The 18,541-nt window shown below is 53.7% G+C and overlaps 1 protein-coding gene across 1 annotated transcript in view; it reads right to left on the bottom strand.

Moving 5' to 3' along the window:
• Positions 1-234: 234 nt before the first annotated feature.
• Positions 235-18,541, bottom strand: part of Frmd4a (FERM domain containing 4A) — a 494,886-nt gene continuing 476,579 nt past the window's right edge. Inside the window, exons 16-20 of the mRNA XM_033765957.1 lie at positions 10,435-10,568; positions 7,536-7,658; positions 4,519-4,747; positions 2,567-2,623; positions 235-458 (exon numbers count right to left, since the gene is read on the bottom strand). Coding sequence (XP_033621848.1) covers positions 235-458; positions 2,567-2,623; positions 4,519-4,747; positions 7,536-7,658; positions 10,435-10,568 — 767 coding nt within the window. The remainder of the gene's footprint in view (positions 459-2,566; positions 2,624-4,518; positions 4,748-7,535; positions 7,659-10,434; positions 10,569-18,541) is intronic.

Genomic DNA, 18,541 nt, shown 5'->3' with positions numbered 1-18,541 from the left:
CGGAGGAGGGGCGCTGTCAGCCGCGCAGCCTGCAGGCTCTGCTTCCCAGGACCTCCCGCCCTCCCGTCCTCCCGTGGGCGGCCTCGGAGCTCTCCCAGGGGGCTAAGGGAGAGGAGAACTCCGCGCAGCAGCGCCGAGTTTCCTAGTAAGTCTCGTGGAGTTTAACCCCGCGGAAGCTGCCGCCGCCCGGGCTGAGCCCCAGCGTTTCCCTTTGGGCGCCCGAGCCCGGCCGGCTCACCTGGAGGGGCCGTGCGAGGAGCGCTTCTTGGCCTTCTCGTAGGGCTCGTCCAGCGAGGACTCGCTCCACATCCTGGGCTTGATGGGCGACTTGTCGTAGTCGCTGCGGTGGAAGTGCATCTGCCGCAGGCCCTCCAGGGACTGGGGCGGCGCGGGCCGCGGGGGGAGGCCCTTGTGAGGGGACTGTAAGGGGGACATTGTGCTGGTGACCTGCGAGTCTTCTGCGCAGAGACGGAAAGACAGAGGCTGAGCAGGGTCGTCCTGGCCCGGACCGTCCCGCCGAGCCCCGCAGAGCCGCTGCGCTGCACCTGTCCCAGGCCCGACTCCCCAGGTGTCAGTCGGGCCAGCCCCAGCCAGAGGGCTCCGCTCCGGGCAGAGGACTACGGAAGAGCAGCGTCGCTGGTGTGTGTGTGTGTGTGTGGTGCTGGGGACGGAACAGGAGGCCTTGACACTTAGCTACGTCCCCAGCTCTATTTTAAAATCTGTTAACAGTGTCTCACTAAGTCACTAATTTACCCAGGCTGGGCTTAAACTTTTGATCCTCCTGCCTCAGCCTCCCAGAGTACTGGGATCACAGGTGTGTGCCAACACTTCCGGCTGAGGTACTGCTTCTGACTAGACATGAACAAAGTCTGAATCTTAATTATACCATCAGCAAAAGAATTTATCGCAACTCTTTTGAGTGCTGGGGTCAAGCAAGGGTCCCATGCTGCTGAGCAAGTGCACTGACGCCGGGGTTACCCAGCCCCCCGGGCCTGGCTTTCAGGAGACGTTGGGCATCTGACTCACTAGGGAGAGTAAGCTCCCCGAGGTGGGTCCTGCTGCACGGCACCACTGCTGACCTGCAGCAGATGCGTCAGGCGTGACTGTCTGGGCGGATCTGGTATCCATTCTGCTCTTTTCCAGAGCGACCTTGAGCCACGCGAAGACCTTGTACTTTGCCAGGCACAGAGGTGCGGTGAGAATCCTGTCCTGACCACTCATCTGGCAAGGTGGCCATGGGAGAGGCAGTGGGACCCCAATGGCCTGATAGGCCCCTTGGATGTGTTTGCAGTGACTCCAGTTTGCACAGCATAATCCATTCCCAACCTCGGAGCTGAGATATCTGCTGAACTTGTACCACTCATTCTCCCCCAAATCCATAAAGGAAAAGACCCTTGAGGGGCCCCACCGTGGGAGCACTTGGCACGGAGGGGTGCTGACACCCCAGGGAGGCCTGAGATGGGAGAAACCGTCAGTGAGCCAGTGGGTGACATCTCACGATTAGCTGGGACAGTGTGCGCTGCCTTGTCAACTCTGCCCCTACCAGGAAGCTCACTGGGGAGGAGCAGGGGGGCGCCCAGGCAAACCCCGGGGCTGGGGTCCTGATGTCTGGAACAAGCCGGCCTGCCCTGGGAGCCCATGTCCCCCTCCACATAATGAAGCAGACAGTAAAAATATTGTAATCTGATTTCCACTAACAGGACCACAGCAGCAGGTAAGCAACTCACCAGGCTACCCACATCAAAAGCAGTCATTGCTGTTACTGCAATTATCCCTACTGCTCTGACTTGGTAGCCTTTTGTGTTTCCATCTGAACAGCCACTGAGCACTGCCTGCCTGTGGGTTCCCTAAAGGGCAAAAAATTAACTGCTACTTAATACATTTCCATCTAATTAAAGCCTACTGCCATTTGGTCCGGCGCCTGCAGGAACATTCTCAGATGTGGCTCTGTGTTAGAATCTTGCTTCCTCGGGGGATGGTGGTGGTGGGGTGGGCTGGGGGTTCAGCTCTGGTTTTCTAAGCACTACCTACCCAAGAAAATATGCTGGGAACTGCCAGGTTTGAAGAGCCGAACAGCAATAAGAGGAGTTTTCAAGGCCTGGCCCTCCGTCCACAGGGACATCTCACCCTTAGCTGTTACTCCTGTCTCAGGAAGAGACAGTTGGACTGCCTGCTTCTGCTACCCTTGGATCCCCCACCGACGCCAGTTCTTGATCTGTGATCCAAATCCATTTCTACCTCTGCCTCCATTATGAATACTCAAGAGGAACCCTACATGGAGAGTGTGGGTTCCCTGCTCAGTTGAAAACGCGGCTGTGGCTACTGCAAGGTGCAGCCCCTTTCACTGAGTGTCTCCCTAGGTTTCTCCTCTGGGCTCAAGAGACCTCGAGTTCCACAAACATGATTCTGGCAGGAGAGCCACCCGTTCTGGACCCACGAGAGGGCTGCGGGGGGCCTGGCTGTCCCCTCAGCCGCGCTCCTTTGCATGTGACTGTCCCCAGAGTCTGCACAGACCAACCTGTTTAATTTGTGTCCCACCTTTTAAGCCAGGAAACAGAAAACCTACCATCTTCGAGAACAAGGGCGTCGGAGAGGGAGCTGTCTTCACTGGCGATGTTTCCATCTGGAAGCCAAAAAGCAAAGTCCACGAGGTCAGCACATTCTGGAAACAAAGCCCTGTCTGTTGGAACAGTGTTTACCGCTGCGGCCTTCTCTCTCCTTGGAAAGCACCCACAGTCTACAGGCTGGGGGCCTTTCTCCTGCCGTCCCTGCGGTGGGCCAGCTCATCCTCCCCGCCGACATCGCAGTGGGCACAGCCTTCGTGGGGCCCCACGGTGCCCAAACCCGGGGTGGGTGCCGAGCACACAGAGCAAGGCCACTGCTGTTCATTTTACCATGTGACACCAGGGTGGGGAATTTAGCTCTGCTAACCTGGCAATAAACGCTCCTGCGTAAGTCCTGAGGTTATTAGAGAAGACAAATGTGCTAAATACAGACTGTCTCCAAAGCTTATTTTCATAGGGGCCATGCAGTCAGTAGGGGCCCATAAGGGAGACAGAACAACCCTGATCCTCTCACCACTGGGGAAACTGAGGCACGTCCTGAGGCACGTCCGGGAGGAAGGCTGAAGCTGCTCTGCTCTCGCAGAAGTTAGCAAAGGCCCTGAGACTTTAGAGTCCCAAGTGTAGGGTTTTATTTTTTGAAATAAAAAGCCACGCTAAGGAAGTAAGAAGAGCCTTCTTTACTTCTGATTCAAGTGTGACTTAGTGACGAAAACCTTACTTCATGGAAAATGCAAGCAGATTAAGCAGCAGGCTGAAGGCTTGAACGGAAGGGTTCAGGAGTCCTCACGGATAGTGGCTTAAGAGCCCCTCCCATCGGCCACAATCTTGGCAGCTGTCACCACGCAGGCCAAAGAGTGGCCACCCCTGCACCCTCCCAGACGTGGCTCTCATCCCTTCCAGGGACAGAACAGGTCCCGAAGGAGCCAAGGCAGAGGGGGGCTGCCCTGCAGCCCTGGAAGTGTGGGCACTTATGGGGTTTTGGCCAAAGACAGCCACCAAGATGGGGAGATGGGTTTTCCAAGCTGTCTTTTCTAAATGGCCAGCTCCTAGGCATTCACACCGCAGTGGACCGTGGATGGCTGGGAGGCAGGCCTGGACTCAGGCGGCTGGTAATCACCATACCTCCTCTGTTCCCTCTCTCCACACTCCGATATTCACATGGAAGTGCACACATCAGAGCAGTCACTGTGCTCGGTGGCCCTGAGTAATGCTCACTACTGTGCTACCTTCACTGCCACCGCCTTCTGTCTGGATGATGTCTTCATTTTCCTAAACCGAAACTCTGGACCCACCGAGCAACCGATCAGTTCCTCAGCCCTCCTGCCCCTCATTCCTGGAAATCTCTACTTTACTTTCTGTTTTCCTAGAGTAACAGTAGTTTTAAACATGCAAACACCACGCAAGAATCCTTGACATGTATTTTCAGGAATTTGCTAGTTTAGAGCGAGGGGAGACCTAATTCTTGGTAGATTTGGGGTATGAGCTTCTAGAGCTTCCCGGATATCGTCAGCTGAGCTCCGAGCCCCAGACTGCAGCCCAGGACGGACACTGCCCAGCCCCACCCAGCTGCGGCTCATGGGGCAGCAAGCCCTGGAAGCAGAGCCGGGCCCGGGAAAGGGTGGCCGTCCGGAGCGCAGAGCCTGGGTGCGGAGCACTGAGAGCGGGGGTCTGCTGGGGCGGCAGCGATGTTGGGAGTCATGGCTACAGGATGACGCCCCAGGGGTGGACAGTGAGGCCCTGTCCGCTCCTGTGCTCCCGGCCCCGGGCACGGAGTCCAGGGCCCTGGCGCGCTATTGGCCTTGTTCCCTTCACAGACTGACAGGTGACAGCGAGGCCCAGGCTGGGCCACGGCTGCACAGGCCATGCAGCAGCTGGGCTGGGAGCACGGCAGGACCTGGTGCGCAGCTCGGGGGGCCCTGCCTGGGAGGGGCCGGGGCAGCAGGAAGGCACTGACCGTCTATGACCAGCGAGGCCCTCTGGGTGGGCTTCTTCCCAGACTTGATGCGGTTCTCATTGATTGCGTTTTCAATCTCCTGCAGCTTCTTTAGTGCGTTCAGATAAGAGGTTTTCCTTTGCTTCTTCAGCTTTTTGCTGACGTTGGGGTCACTGGCCAGGCGGCGGGCAGCCTCCGTGATCTGCGACTGGATGGCAAACTCCCGCTCCAGACGTTCCAGCTCGGCCTCCTGTGGGGGACGCCGGGGCTGAGCTGCAGGCGCTGAGCGGGGAGACAGTCACCTGTCCCTCCCCAGGCCCTGTCCTGCTCCAGCAGCGCAAGGGGACCAAGCCTTCCTGCGAATTCAGAGCTTGCTGCCTTTCCTCCCGGGGCCTGACCTCCAGTCCTCTGACATTTCCCACGGTTTGCTCACGTGTGCGTCTCCCTGCCTCTCCCACCCGTGCCTCCCCTCAGACTCTGCTCCCTTCGCCTGGGCACCTTCTGGAAGCTCCCTGCGAGCTCCAGCTGTCCTTGCCTTTGTGGTTCAAGGAAACCCTGCCCAGCTGTGAGTGGCCCTTAGCTCCTTGGCTAGGACCAGGGTCTCCTTCCGTCCTTCCTGGGTATCTGCCCTCCTTGGCTGAGGGGAGTTTCCCTCCATGCTGTGGGGCATTGTGTGCGTGGCATACACCCGCCAAGCAGCTGTCTCCTGTGCAGATGTGAGCACTGGGAGGCGGTGGCTTATGCACCGGTGTGTGAGGATTTGGGGTGGAAGCAGAATCCCCCAAGTCTCAGGACATCTTTTTCCAATTTTCCTTCCCCAGTGGGGCCCCTCTAATCAAAGCCAGCGCCAGGGACACCTGCTAGGTTCAGAGTTTGAAAATGGGCCGCTCACTCTCTCACAGAGCAGGTTCCGGAAGCCTGAGCATCACCTGGGAACTTGCAGGAGACAGGGACTCTGCCAAAGCCCAAACCTAATAAACCCATAACAAACACATCAGTGGCTTCTCCCGGGAGCAACAGGAACCAGAGAAGGGAAACCGAGCAGCCCGCTGTGGGCAGTTCGCAGTGACAGTGAAGTTTCTCAGAACTGGCCTGGCCAGAAGACCATGCATCCACGCGGGGTCCCATGAAACCGTCCTGCCCATGCACACCATGCCAGGCGGTGCCTCTGCGGGGACAACATTCCCGGCCCCATTTCACTTACATTTGAGCACTTTGAGCCCAAAGCAGATCGGCCTTGGGAGGGAGAGAAGAGGTGAGGGCTAATCAGAACTGTTTGGGAGGTAACGAACCCCTTCCTCACCCTTCAGTGCTGTCCACATGTGTCCTGCCGGGGGCAGGAGGAGGACACAGAGCTGGACTCCCGCCTGGAGCCTTGGGGAACAAAGACCTTCTGTGATTTGGGCTCCACTGAGCAGCTGTTCCTGGGTAGTTACCGTGGCCTCGGCCGAAAAGACCCTGAGTTTTGTGGGAGCTCAGAACGAACCCTGATGCTTTAATTTGCCAATGGTTATGTGACCAGGAAAGGGGCCTCTGTGGAGTGGAGCAATGAGGGGCCGGCCCGATGCAGCACAGAGCACCCACTCAGAAGAGGGGTGCTTTTTAGAGTTTAAGTGCCAGGCATCTGCCCAGTGGCAAGGGGAGCTGCAGTCCCTCGGGAGGTCCAGTGACCGCCTAGATCTGAAAAATACTCGGCAGATGGTCTCCTGAACAACTCCCCCCTCCACTCTGCCTCTGCTTAGAGAAACTAATGTTTACTGAGCCCAGCAGGTGCTGCCTATGGCAGTGTGTTTCATACACCAGCTCGTTGTTCCTGGGGTGACCTTCACTCCCCAGGGAGGAAGCAGTCTGAGGAGCTGTCCTTGGGGCACAGTGCTCTGGATCTGCTGCGGCTCTCCGGAGATCCCCAACCCTGCAGTGGGCCTCAGGGCACTTGGCTCCCTAAATCCACCCTCACGCTGACCTTCACGTGTTACATGAAAGCATGTTTCTCCTAATCTCTTTCTGGGGAGACTGAAATGCACTGTCCCTTTTCCAGCGCCTCTCAGTCTCTTGACCTGCAAGGCTGAAGGGTCCACAGAGGGGAAACGGTGGGGGATGGAGAAAAAGGACAGAACAGAGAGATACAAAAGCTGGGCCAGGTGGAGCCTCACTCCTGATGGGAGAAAAGGACCCCCAGGCACCTGCAGCGTGTTTATTTATAGTGGTAGAGGTAAGGGAAGTGCAGGGGAGAAGGGCTGGTCCGTAACCGGAACTGGAGAGCAGGTAAGATCTATAGAACATCATGCTTTGACAGTTTTGTGGGAAGGGCTGGGAGGAAGGCACCGCTACAGCACAGTGCTCCCAGCATCTCGGTCTTGACTGTGTTTGCAAACACTGTTCATAATAAATTGGGGCGACACTTCCCGAAGATGTCCTAGCCCTACAGATACACCTGACTTTCATGACACTTGGACTGAGGCTGGATACTCACCACCAGCCAGAGGTGCAAGGTTCTTTTCCTCCCCAAATCTGAATTCTCCAGCCCCATCCTCCTCCAGTGTTCAGTCCAAAGAGGACAATAAAACAAAACAAAAAACAGTGAAATCGGGCTCTGCCGAACACAGGTGAGGCCAAGACAAACGTCTTGTGTGGGCCTAGCAGTTTTAGCCACCAGGGGGCAGCCCTAGCGATCTCTCCCCAGCGAGTGAACCCCTTGCACTGGAGGACACACAGAAGTTCCCTTCCACTGATCAGACATTAGGCACAGCTCTGAGTAGCACTCACAAGACAGGGACATGACTGTCACTGGAATGTTCTCCCCAGGCTCTACTTAGCTGCTTGTAAAAGCCCTGCAATGGCGGGCAAGCAACTCCAGCAGAATTCCAAGTGTAAACTAGGACAAGCGAACTCACCCTACCAAGGAGGCCACATCCTCATCAGCCAGCTACTCAAGAAGAGGCGGCAAGAAAGACCTCTGGCCCGAGTTGCTGGGAGCTCCAACAACTGGGGAAAATAAGGATAATCGGAGAGAATCCAACACCAGAGGAAGAACGCACCTCTCCTTTGGGCAGGATCTTCTGCTCATCCAGCTTGAAGGCTGTGCCTATTCTCCTCCGAACAATGGGCGGCTCCTCCCCGGGGTCCAGGGGGTACTCCACAGGGAGTTTCCCGGTGAGCTCCTGCAAAAGCGAAGCAGCTGCAGTGATTATGAAACAGCGGCACACGCTGGTCGTCTTTCTGGGACACGCGTGCACTCACACACCCTTCAGTGCCCAGATCACAGACAGAGGAGCAGTGTCAGCATGCAGCTACACCCCAGGAAGAGCTCATGAAATGAGATTTCATCTCTAAAACGTGTGCCACGCCTCCTTTCCCACGGACCAGAGGCTGTCTGCAAAGTCTTTCCAGGATCAGCTTCTGTCACGTAACTAAGTCTGCTGGACTTAGTAATGCTCCACCCGCATCCTACGATGATCTAGCGAGAGTGCCCGGTGTGCACCAAGCACGGACAGAGTCCGGGAATAGCAGTCAGCACATTCCCGAACCTCTAAATCAAGATTTCCCTCACACAAGTTTTCTTAGGAGGAGCCGGGTCTGTATGGCAAATCCCAGAAAAGCGCCTTACTATGCAGTTTGAAGATGGACTATGGGAAGTAGTTATTCCCTCAGCCAGATACTCCAGGGAAGGCTGAATTTAGAACACTCTAACATGTATGAAATCTCAGTTTTAAGAAACAGAAAATGCAATCTATTTGACAAGTCTACTAAGAAATCCGTCACATGTATTTTGGCCTCTGGGAATCTAACTGTTATGTGCACAATGACGTGAATGCAGGTGACATACCCCTCTGTCACAGTGACGGGGCCGGGCTGGGCCAAAGATCTGGGCAGTGACTCAGGATTAGGCTCTCCGTCTGAGGGTCCAGATAGGTGTGAGTCAGGGAAAACCCCACTGTGAAGCCAGCCATGGAGTGCAAGAAGCCACTTCCGGGGAGCAGAAAAGGCTGGGGAGGCACAGTGTCCCGCAAGGGCAAAGCAGGCTTGTCTGGACAAAGGTGCTGGATGAGGAAGACCTCAGCAGGGTCCCGCTGTGAACGTCCACACAGGACGATTCTGTGCCGGCAACCGAGACCCGAGTGTCCAGCAGTGGTGGGACTCACGGTCAGGGGCGCTGTGGCCCTGCTTCCCACCCGCTGTGTGCTGAGGGACCCTCCTCCAGGCCTCTCCATCTTCAGGGCCCGGCCCTGGGAGCGGCCCCTGGACTTCAGCCCTTGAGGCCAGCGGCCCCTGAGCCTGAGCTCCCTGAAGCTTTCTTCCCTGTTCTTTTCTTTCTTTTTGAAAACATGGTTCTGATGACTCCTAAGCAGCTATGTATTTATTCCACAACCTTTTCATCAGCTCCCCTCAATCTATCGAAGGTTCTATGTTGTCAGGACGTTTTTTTGGTACCTTGAAACTTATAAGAAGGAGGGAGAGGTTGTTAAAATTCTCATGGCTTTATAACCCCAAAGCTTTTGTGGTTTTAAAATATATTTTTTAAATGAGGCTACTGATTTTTCTCCTGCTGCTTGAAGGTACCTGAGTAAAGATCTTGGTTCTCCAGTCATTTCATGTGAGTTTACACAGAGCCAGAGCTGGCCCACAGGACAGTCAGTGCCCTGCTGCGGGCCTTTCTTCACGTTCTGCCACAGCCCCCACTGACCCTGCTCTGGCTGCCTCGCTCCCCTCTCGGACACAGAGCCTCCTGGCGCTCTAGCTGAGAGGGGCTTCTGAGCCGCTACCAGCAGGTCCTGTTTGCCAACTGCGCTAGGAGTCGCTGGCAGCAACAAGCAGCCGACTTCATGTTGGGCTCTTTCCTCTGCCCAGGTTAGGTTTTCTGTGCCAACACTCAGGACTGAGAGCCTTGTTCCCCCTATTTTGCCTTTGTTTTGGGGAGAGATGGTGAGACTTCAGAGTGCAGGCTGACTTTGTCCCGCATGTTCCTGTGCCTCCTTGTGTGGACTCTGGTGGACTCAGGGTCTTCTCCTTTCTTAAAATCAAAACAAGGCTTTATAAATTATTGAAGGGTCTTCAAACACCTGTGCTTTTTCAATCCTTCAAGCATATTCTTTGCAAAAGTGTCGCTAGTATTAAGGGTATCACACAGCACATTCCCCCAGCCACCCCACTTTCGTGAGATTTGCAATGGATCTGTGCTAATGTGCTGCTGCTCTGAGTGCGCTCTGGTTTAAATCAACCCAGGCCATAATTAAACCAAGTTGAAATGTAACCTGATCTCACTCCGTGGCCCTGTGTCTCATTTTTTCTCTGCACAGCATTATTATTTGGGGGAGGGGACCCATCTCCCTGGCTGCCTGGGAGCCTCTGCATCCTCCCCCCTTGGAACTGTCTCTGGGCAGAGCGACCCCACCACACCCAGGAGAGCGTCCTCATGCTGTCCACCTGTGCACACACACACACACACACACACACACACACACACACACAGCAGTATGTGCCACACTGAAAAACAGTCTCCAGAGGCCACTAATAAAGGGTCACAGAGCAAATAAGAAGTACACACACACACACACACACACACACACAGCAGTATGTGCCACACTGAAAAACAGTCTCCAGAGACCACTAATAAAGGGTCACAGAGCAAATAAGAAGTGGAGATTTCAGTAGACACAGAAGTGAACTTCAGGGGCCTCTAAGGACTGAGTCTGCCCAGAAGATGGCGCAGGTCATTCTCTGCAGGAGCCATGTCCCATGAGGGAGGCTTTGCACACCGAGGGGAGCTGTGCATTCTGGCAGGGTGCATGGGTGACGGTCCCTCAGGGCTATGAGTCAGCTCCCGACCACACTCATCGTGGAGCTGGATGTTTCCAGCACTTCAGAGGCCCCACCTCCCTGGGACACCTCCAACTGTACTTATGAGGGGACACCACAATCATGGGTGCAGTCGCTTACAGCTTCCCGGAGACACAGCCTCTTCAGCTCCTCCAGCCTCTGGCGAAGCGTCTCTTCTAACGCCTCTTGCCTGGATTTCAAGGCGGCCAGCATGTCCTTCTTGGCTGACTGAGAGCTGTCTGATTCCTGAGAGCCTGTCAACAAACAGCAGGGTCAGAAAGGCCAGCTGACGGGACACATCTGGACCACTGGCAGATTCAGCTGGAGCCCTTAGTGGGCATGGCTTTGTCCCAGGAAACAGGATCAGGGCTCAGACTTCTGAGGGGGGCAGTGAGGTCCAGCCCAGGGTCCACAGCTGGTCAGAGCACTGGCAGGAAGAATGACACCCCTGAAAGAGCCATGTGCCTTCCTTGGTGATCTTAAGCTATGTCACGTGCCAGTTTTAGTCTCACTAGCAAATTTTAATACGTTTTACACAATGAAAAAGGAAAGTAAAGTTCAAGCTCATGATTCTGTTTTTCATTTTCTTTTGTCTGTTTCAAAGTGCTGATTTTAATGTAGTTGTTGGTTTTTTGCTCAGCGCAAACCTGATGCCTGTTTATCAAAAAATTTCTGAAAATGGAGGCAGTTAAAAAAAGTCTATAAGCTAGTCACCAGAGATTACTGATAGGCATTTTCTTTTACCCCTTTTTCTATAAATATGTATATTAAAAGTACAATTAGAATTTTATCATATTTTGTTAACTTAATGCTGTATCATGAACAAACTCCCTCCTGATAGAACTTATACATATTTTTCTGTGCTTTCCTGGAGAGAATATCGGCATGATGACTCAAATAGCAGGCTATTTAAGAAGCCTTTGTAAAAAGGAAACTGTGAACCAAACAAAAGGAAAATAGGGCCAGGAATTTAGCTCAGTGGTTCCGCCACCTGCCTCAAAAGTGCAAGGACCTCAGTTTGATCACCGGTACTAAAAAAAAAAAAAAAAAAAAAAAAAAGGAAAATAGACCCAAGTGCCAACAGGAGGACTGTAGGTTAGATCAGAAGAATAATTTTGGGGCTGTAATGTTTAGAACCTGAAATTGGTTTCCTGCAGTGCAGCTTTTAGACCTCGGACCTTGCTGGGGCAGGGAAGGCACTCAGCCTTCCGGGGAAAGGACAAGCTGATGACTACTTTTCTTCTTGTGTCTGTGGTGAGCAGAATAAGCAAGCAGGTGTCATTGGCTGTGCATTCGAGGGGTTCAGACCATGCTGTCAACAATAGTGGCAAAACACCTCAAAGCCTAGAGAAATGAATCTAATTAAAGATACGCAAGATACCATCTGTGAAAATCATAATGCTCTATGGGGAAAAACTAAAGACCTAAATAAATGCACTGTGGTTCTGCATTGGACAGCTGGAACTTTGGAAATATCAACTTGCCATGAATTAAAATAACCAAAGCAATCCCAAGAAAAGTCCCAGCATAATAGTTTTTGGGGAGGGAATAGGAATTGTATTTCCATGTGAAAAAGTAAATTTTTAGACACCTCGGTGACCATGTAAGCAGATGTGAGAATAATCCAACTGGGATTCCCAGTCAGCGATTTGGTTCAGTTTCTTCCATGGTAACGAAAACACCTGAATAAGAACCACAGAAGGCTCGAAAGAACTCCTATCCCTTTGAATCAAACAGCTCCACTATATTCAAACTCTCCTCACAAATACACCATTCTCCTCTTTTACTTAAAATCTGGGCAGGAACCCCACCTTTGCCCACCACCACCTTGCATCTGCTCTTCTAACCCTCGTCCAGAAGCCCTCTTAGGGTCTAAGTACATTTCGACTCTGACCCGGCTTTGTTCTTCTCTTTCCGCAGCCCATTTGAACTTGGAACTGTGAACGTCTATGGCTGTAGGGTTGCAGCATCTTCACATCCCCCACTCACAAATGATGTGAGCATGAACAAAAGGCAAGGAAAGGCCGCCTGTCATCTCTGTGGAGGCCGACATGAAACTGTGCCGTCCTGGAGGAGTCTAGGGCCTCCACACTGCTCATCCACTGAAGTGACCGTCTGCGCTCCAGATCCGTCTGTGGCTCTCTCTGCTGCAGGCTGAGATGCTTCAGCCACAGGATTCCAAATTCAGTCGCAAAAGCCTGATCCTCACCAAGTCGCCGTTGCCCGGTCCATGCCTCTCAGCCACTGAAGCCAGATGGCCACGCATTTGGGTAGCACTCCCCGGGTATTATATTGCAGGCTCCCCTTTTTGACATGGTTCAGGTTTTCTAGCTCTGTAAGCCAATTACTCTGTGCTCATGAACACTAAAACATCTCCAGTCTATATCTATGTAGCTCGAGAAGGCTAAATCATGATGAATCTCAATCTGGCTGTCCCAGTAACAGTCACCAACCCCACTTGAAGACACAGGAAAATTTAATGAGGTACTCTCTCTCCCGTCAGCTAAAAATTTAATAAGCATGTAAAATAATACTGCAAGGAAGTCAGACCTGAGATTTGAAAAACAGGCCAGGGGAAACTTGGGTCCAAGAAGATTAAAGGATTTCTAGCTGAAGTGAACAATTCAGTTTTCCCTTTCACCCCTGCCTCACCTCTCAATAGGAAATGGTGATTTATTAAGTCAAATCTAAGAATTAACTATGTCTGTGAACAGCAAAAATCATAGTATTCATCTCCAAGAAGAAAAGCACACAACTGTGGGGTGACCGAGTCTGCAGTTACGGGGCTGGTTAAGATTCAGCCTTTAAGGGGCCGGGGATGTAGCTCAGCGGTTGGGTGGCCTGCCTTGCAAGCATAAGGACCCGAGTTCAATCCCCCGGCACCAAAAAAAAAAAAAAAAAGATTCAGCCTTTAGTTGCAGGGCTCATTAATGCCGCCTGGTTATTATTTATAATTAGCTAGATTCCAGAGCCACATAAGAGGGGCAGGCATTGCGGCAGGCCCGGTAGCTCCTGAGCCTTTCTCTGAGGCAGCTGTGCCCCAAACACTGGCTGGCTCAGCTCTGGACGCCAGCCGGAGGGCCCTGCAGAGCACCGAGGGAGCCTGTGGGACATGCAGGTCGTGTCATCGGTACCCTGTCGGCTGAGTGTAGCGTAAGGTGGTCCTGGGCCTGACGAAGCCTAAACTTGGCCCCTGGCGAAGTACCAGGCCTCCTCCACACCCACGCCTACCTGGGATCGTGGTATGACTTGCACTGGGCCTGGGCAGGAAAACCCTCAGCCCTGGGCGGGTCGGGCATGCGCAGGCACACACACGCCCTCCTAGAATTAGAAAGAAACCACTGAGGTTCCGAGTCGCGCCACGTCAAGGACGAGCAGGTCAGAGAAGTGCACTCTGCAAGGTGGAGCAGGCTGGCGCTCCAAGGCGCACCTGCAGGCAGGAGCAAGCCAGGTGTGGCGGTGTCTTCACGCTGTTTCCAGGGCCCCTGGTTTGCAGCTGTGCTGTGGGGCTGCCAGGACAGAGGTGGGAGCAAGGGCCAGGGGCTCGGAAGGGTCTGACGGCCTCCACTCCACACTCCCCGAGGCAGAGCAGCTCCACACGGACTGCGCACGGCCGCAGGCGGCCAGGTGCATTGGCAGGGCCAGGGCTTTACCTCCTGAAAGGAAACCCAGTATTCTGGGCCAGGGTCCCCGCTGCTCGGTGTCAGAGCTTGTGTAAACCAGGCCCGGAGGCTGCCACTCACAATGGGGCATCCGTGACCACCACGAGGAGGGGTTCTGCAGCGAGCAGCTCAGACATCCAGAGGACCCCAAACGCGGGCGACGCTGAGCGGGCTCCCGGCCCGCCACCGACAGCCCTCAGCTTTCCCGAAGGAGAAGCTGGTGCAGCAAAGGCAGGATGAGCGAGGCCCCCAGAGAAGGGAGGGTGGAGGCCCACTCTTTCCCTGCTGGAAGAACCTGAGCCCAAGCAAAGCCCTGGGACTTGGGGCGGTGGTGGCCTCCCAAGTACCCTGAGGAGCAGACACAAGGGAAACGTGATCAGCATGGAGCCCTGAGGACCAGAATCTCGGTCTGGCTCCCGACGACGCGTCACTGCCAGTCTTCTGAACACAGGAGATCTCTCCCTCATTCTAAGTTCAGCCTGCTAGAACTGGAAGAGACAGAAACCTGCTCCCTCTGGGAAGGGTGGAGGGTAAGACATCTGGGCTCATGCTGAGCGGTGGAAGAGGGTCCCTCACCTCGTGAGCCGTCGTATTCCCACCCATGGTGCCCGATTGACCGCAAAGTTCCTCCAAACTTCAGGAATTGGCGCCTTAATAAAACGTACTCGGGTAGTTTCTCTTACCGCTAGCAGTCATTTCTGTTTTCACAAAACGGAACCACAGATGTGGCGCGACCTGCCTCCCTCTTTCCCTCCCCCTCCAAACCTCCAGGAACAAGGAGCGCCCTGGCGGCTCTCGCCCTTCTTTACTGCTGCGGCCTCCTGCAGGAGGGGCGCAGATCTAATTAGCATCCAGGGCCCACGCATCTCCCGCTTCCTCTTATCAACAGGCCAAAGCAAGCATGTGCAAGGCTGGACGTTAGACGGCGTTTAGTCGGAGCTGTCTTCAACACGAATGAAGCGGGCAGACGGATGGACACCTTTCCCGTACCGAGAAGACTGAGATTTCAAGCTGTGTACACAGAACAGTAGCCCAGTGCTCTTGGAAAGGGGTGGCCACGTACAATGAGCGGGCGGAAGAGTCTGAGAAAACAGTGCGGTGTTCCGAGTACTTTTGAAAGACACACAGAATGCATGATTTGGGGGAAGGTATCCAGCAGCACGCAGCAGTACCTAACGACAGGACAGAGCGTGAATGTGGGGAAAACTCGCTGGTGCAGCAGCCTCCCGGAGCACAGTCTGCAGCGCAGCGGCGCAGTTAACAGGCCTGATGGGCGTCCCAGCTGCACCAGTGCTGAGCGCCAGGACGCGGGCAGGTACACGACCCCGACGGTTTCCGCTCTGTCCCTACAAAGCAGGATGAAAACCTGACTTCTTTTTAAACGTTGGGAGAATTAAGATAGATAATAACGGGTGCTAAGACGGACACTCAGAACATTTTTAGCACTGTATGAATCTAGTGGTAGTTTTCATTAAACAGTGTTCCCGGCTTTTATTAGCTGCAGTGTGAAGAACAGCAGACAGCAGGGACTCACGGACACAGACCACCCTGGGTCACGGAGGAGGGTGTGGGTACACAGGGAGGCCACGCTGGGCGGCCTGCTCTGTCCCCACATGAAGAAGCATGGCTACTGTGTCCCGTGCCCTCCTCTGCTCCCTGCGCAGCTCTGCCCATGGTACTGCAGGGGCCAAGAGGTAGAAGGGGGGGCTGCCAGCGCAATAAGATATCCCCGGAGCCCCGTCACGGGCAGGGTGGTGTGGGGCCCTGGGCAGGAACAGAAAGGGCTCACAGCTGCCCGCCAGGAGGGCACAAGACCAGCGAGACTGCAAGGGTGGGAGATGCTGCTGGTGCCGGGGGCCGGCCAGGTAGCTAAGCCTGGAGCATCGACGACCACCTCCCTTTGTGGCGGTCACTCCCGCTGACTTACAGCCAGGAGGACAGTGGCAGGGCCACTCTCCACACACCATGCTACTGTCCAGGCAGTATATGGCTGGATGACGCTAGATCGAAAATGTAATCTTTTGGCTTTGGCTATTTTGTGATCACGTTTCAAACCCAAAGGATCTCACTGAAACAAGTCATCGAAAGTCTAACCAATGGGGAGGTGAAAAATCTGGCCATAAAAAAGACAGTCCTGTCAAACATGATGGTACATGTCTATAACCCTAGCACCCAGGAGGCTGAGGCAGGAGGACTGCTGCAAGTCCGACACCAGCCTGAGTGAAGTATAGTGAGTTCAAGGCCAGCCTCGAATACATGCTGGCTCAAAGAACCAAAATAAATCAACCACCAAACAAACAAATGACACTCCTGCAGGGCATGGTGGTACACGCCTGTAATCCCAGCACTGTGGGAGGCTGAAGCAGGAGGACTACAAGTTCAAGGCTAGTCTGGGCTCTCAGAAAGACCCTATCTCTAAATAAAAACAATAAAGAGCTGGATGTAGCTCAGTGTGAAGGTCCTGAGTTCAATCCCCAGTACCACCACAAAAACAAAACCAACACATCTCCAGAGAGAATGAATGGCTCAAAGCCAGAAAGAACTTTCAGGGAGCACCTGGAAATCTTCTGGGGGAAACACTGACACTGCAGACGTTACTGGAGACACTGGGCCACCTCTGCCATCGGGGGTCTCCCCTTACAGTGGGGTGTGCAGATGTCAGGCCAGTGGGCCGCTGCACAGAGGGCCCGGGTGCACACACAGGGCAAGGAATGTGTCCCAGCCACAGGGAACAAAGCAAGGGAAGGAAATGACAAAGGGAAAATAACGATAACAACAGAAAATCAAGATGGCATATCCCCTCAGGCCGTAAAAGCTGTAAGGAGCACTCTGGCAGACACCCAGGACTGAGTGCGGGAGGAGGACCAAACTGGCCTGCATGATAAGGAGCCGATCAGTTCGCTGACCAACGCTCAAGGATGAATTCCTTACATCAGAGGTCCTAGGGGCCGTGGTGGAGCAAGGCCACACTGCAGTGCAGGAGCAGCAAGGGTCTCCAGGACCATCTCTGTGATTCTTAACATGAAACATGCACGTGGAGGATGTTTCATCGGGTTTGGAAACTTCAGAAGTGAACCAGTCGCTTCAGAGGGGCCTCAGATGGAAGCTCTTTGGAAGGCAAAGCACTTTGGAGGACAGCAAGGAAACTCAGATGGCTTCGCTCTCTAGGGAGAGGCCCCGTCTCAGCCGCTCTTTCACAGAAGGGCAGAGGGTATAGATGTCATTTAGAGGGGGTGGGACAGAGTTGAATAGTCAATTTTAAAAAATGAATAGCATCTGATAAAGTATCTAATTGAAACAATAACCTACGGCTAACTCATATGGTTTCCATTTCTTCTTGTTTTTCTGTTGTGCTGGAGATGGATCTTGTCCTTCACCTATGCTAGCCAAGCACTCTACCACCAAGCTACATCCCAGCCTTTTAGAATTTTTATCGTGAGACAGTCTTGCTCAGTTGCCTAGACTGGCCATGAATTTGTGATCTTCCTGCCTTGGCCTCCTGAGTAGCAGGATTCAGGCATGTGCCACTAAGCTGGGCTCCATTCCTCAGCCTGAGAGTGAGCGAGTGGACCGTTCTGGCAGCAGCACTGTCATTCCATTGCAGTATGGAGGTTTAGAGAGTAACCGCAAACCTCAGCGATCCCAGCGAAGGGTACTGGAACACAGGGCTTTCCTAAGTGGGAGCAGAGTAATGCCTCTGAGGGGTGAGGGGAAGAGTTCTCCTCTGGAGTTTAATCACAGCCACATCTTTGGAAAGTCACTCAAAGTACACATTGACCTGTTCTGGTTCTCTTTAGAAGGCAAATACTCCTTTACTAGTAACCACAAGGACATAAATACAGTTGTATAAGTGACTAGGGTTTTCTTTCTTTATTTTTCCTAAAGTAGGAGCACAGGGAGCAAACTTTCTGTCTCCACCTCAATTTCCACTCAGGCAATTCCTACTCAGATGAGTCCAGAAACACCCATCACATGGAGAGAGCTCCGAGGCCCTCACCGGTACGTGGTCCAGCATAAACAAACCCGGGCACTAAGTCCTCTGGCAGCGCCTGATGGTCTGGGCCCAGCAGCACAGTCGAGATTATGACCAACATTAAGGTCCCGGCCTCCTCCCATCACTAGACCTAAAAGGAGAGGCAATGTCCAGATGCTCACAGAGAACTCTAAAAGGCCAGAGGGAGTCAGAAAGGAGGCAGAGCAGGGGCAAAAAAAGGAGAAAGGATGAAGACAACAACAGAATAAAACAAGAACAGCGGTGATTTATGCCAGGGTGAGGCAGTGCACAGGACGGAGCTGGCAGGCGCCGTTCAGAGCACCTCTCCAGGGAGCCGTCGGTGGTGGCTGGCACCCCACCAATGTCTGGCTATTAATAAACCCTCCCACAATGGGAGGAAGTGCTCACAGGCAGGGCACAAGAATGTGGACTGTGCAGCAATCACTGCGGGGCGATCCCAAGCTAGGCTAGGCGCCGGAGCATAACAAGTTTTTCCCAGAAGGCAAGTGGCTGCAGGTTTTGTTGTATTTTCTTTTAAACCTAAGACCCAGTACCATACACTTCACCATCC

The sequence above is a fragment of the Fukomys damarensis genome, unplaced genomic scaffold (assembly GCF_012274545.1).
Source record: "Fukomys damarensis isolate Sample0158 unplaced genomic scaffold, DMR_v1.0_HiC HiC_scaffold_19, whole genome shotgun sequence".
Lineage (NCBI taxonomy): Eukaryota > Metazoa > Chordata > Mammalia > Rodentia > Bathyergidae > Fukomys > Fukomys damarensis.
Note: the sequence above shows the minus strand (reverse complement) of the source record. Positions and strands in the feature narration are given on the sequence as shown.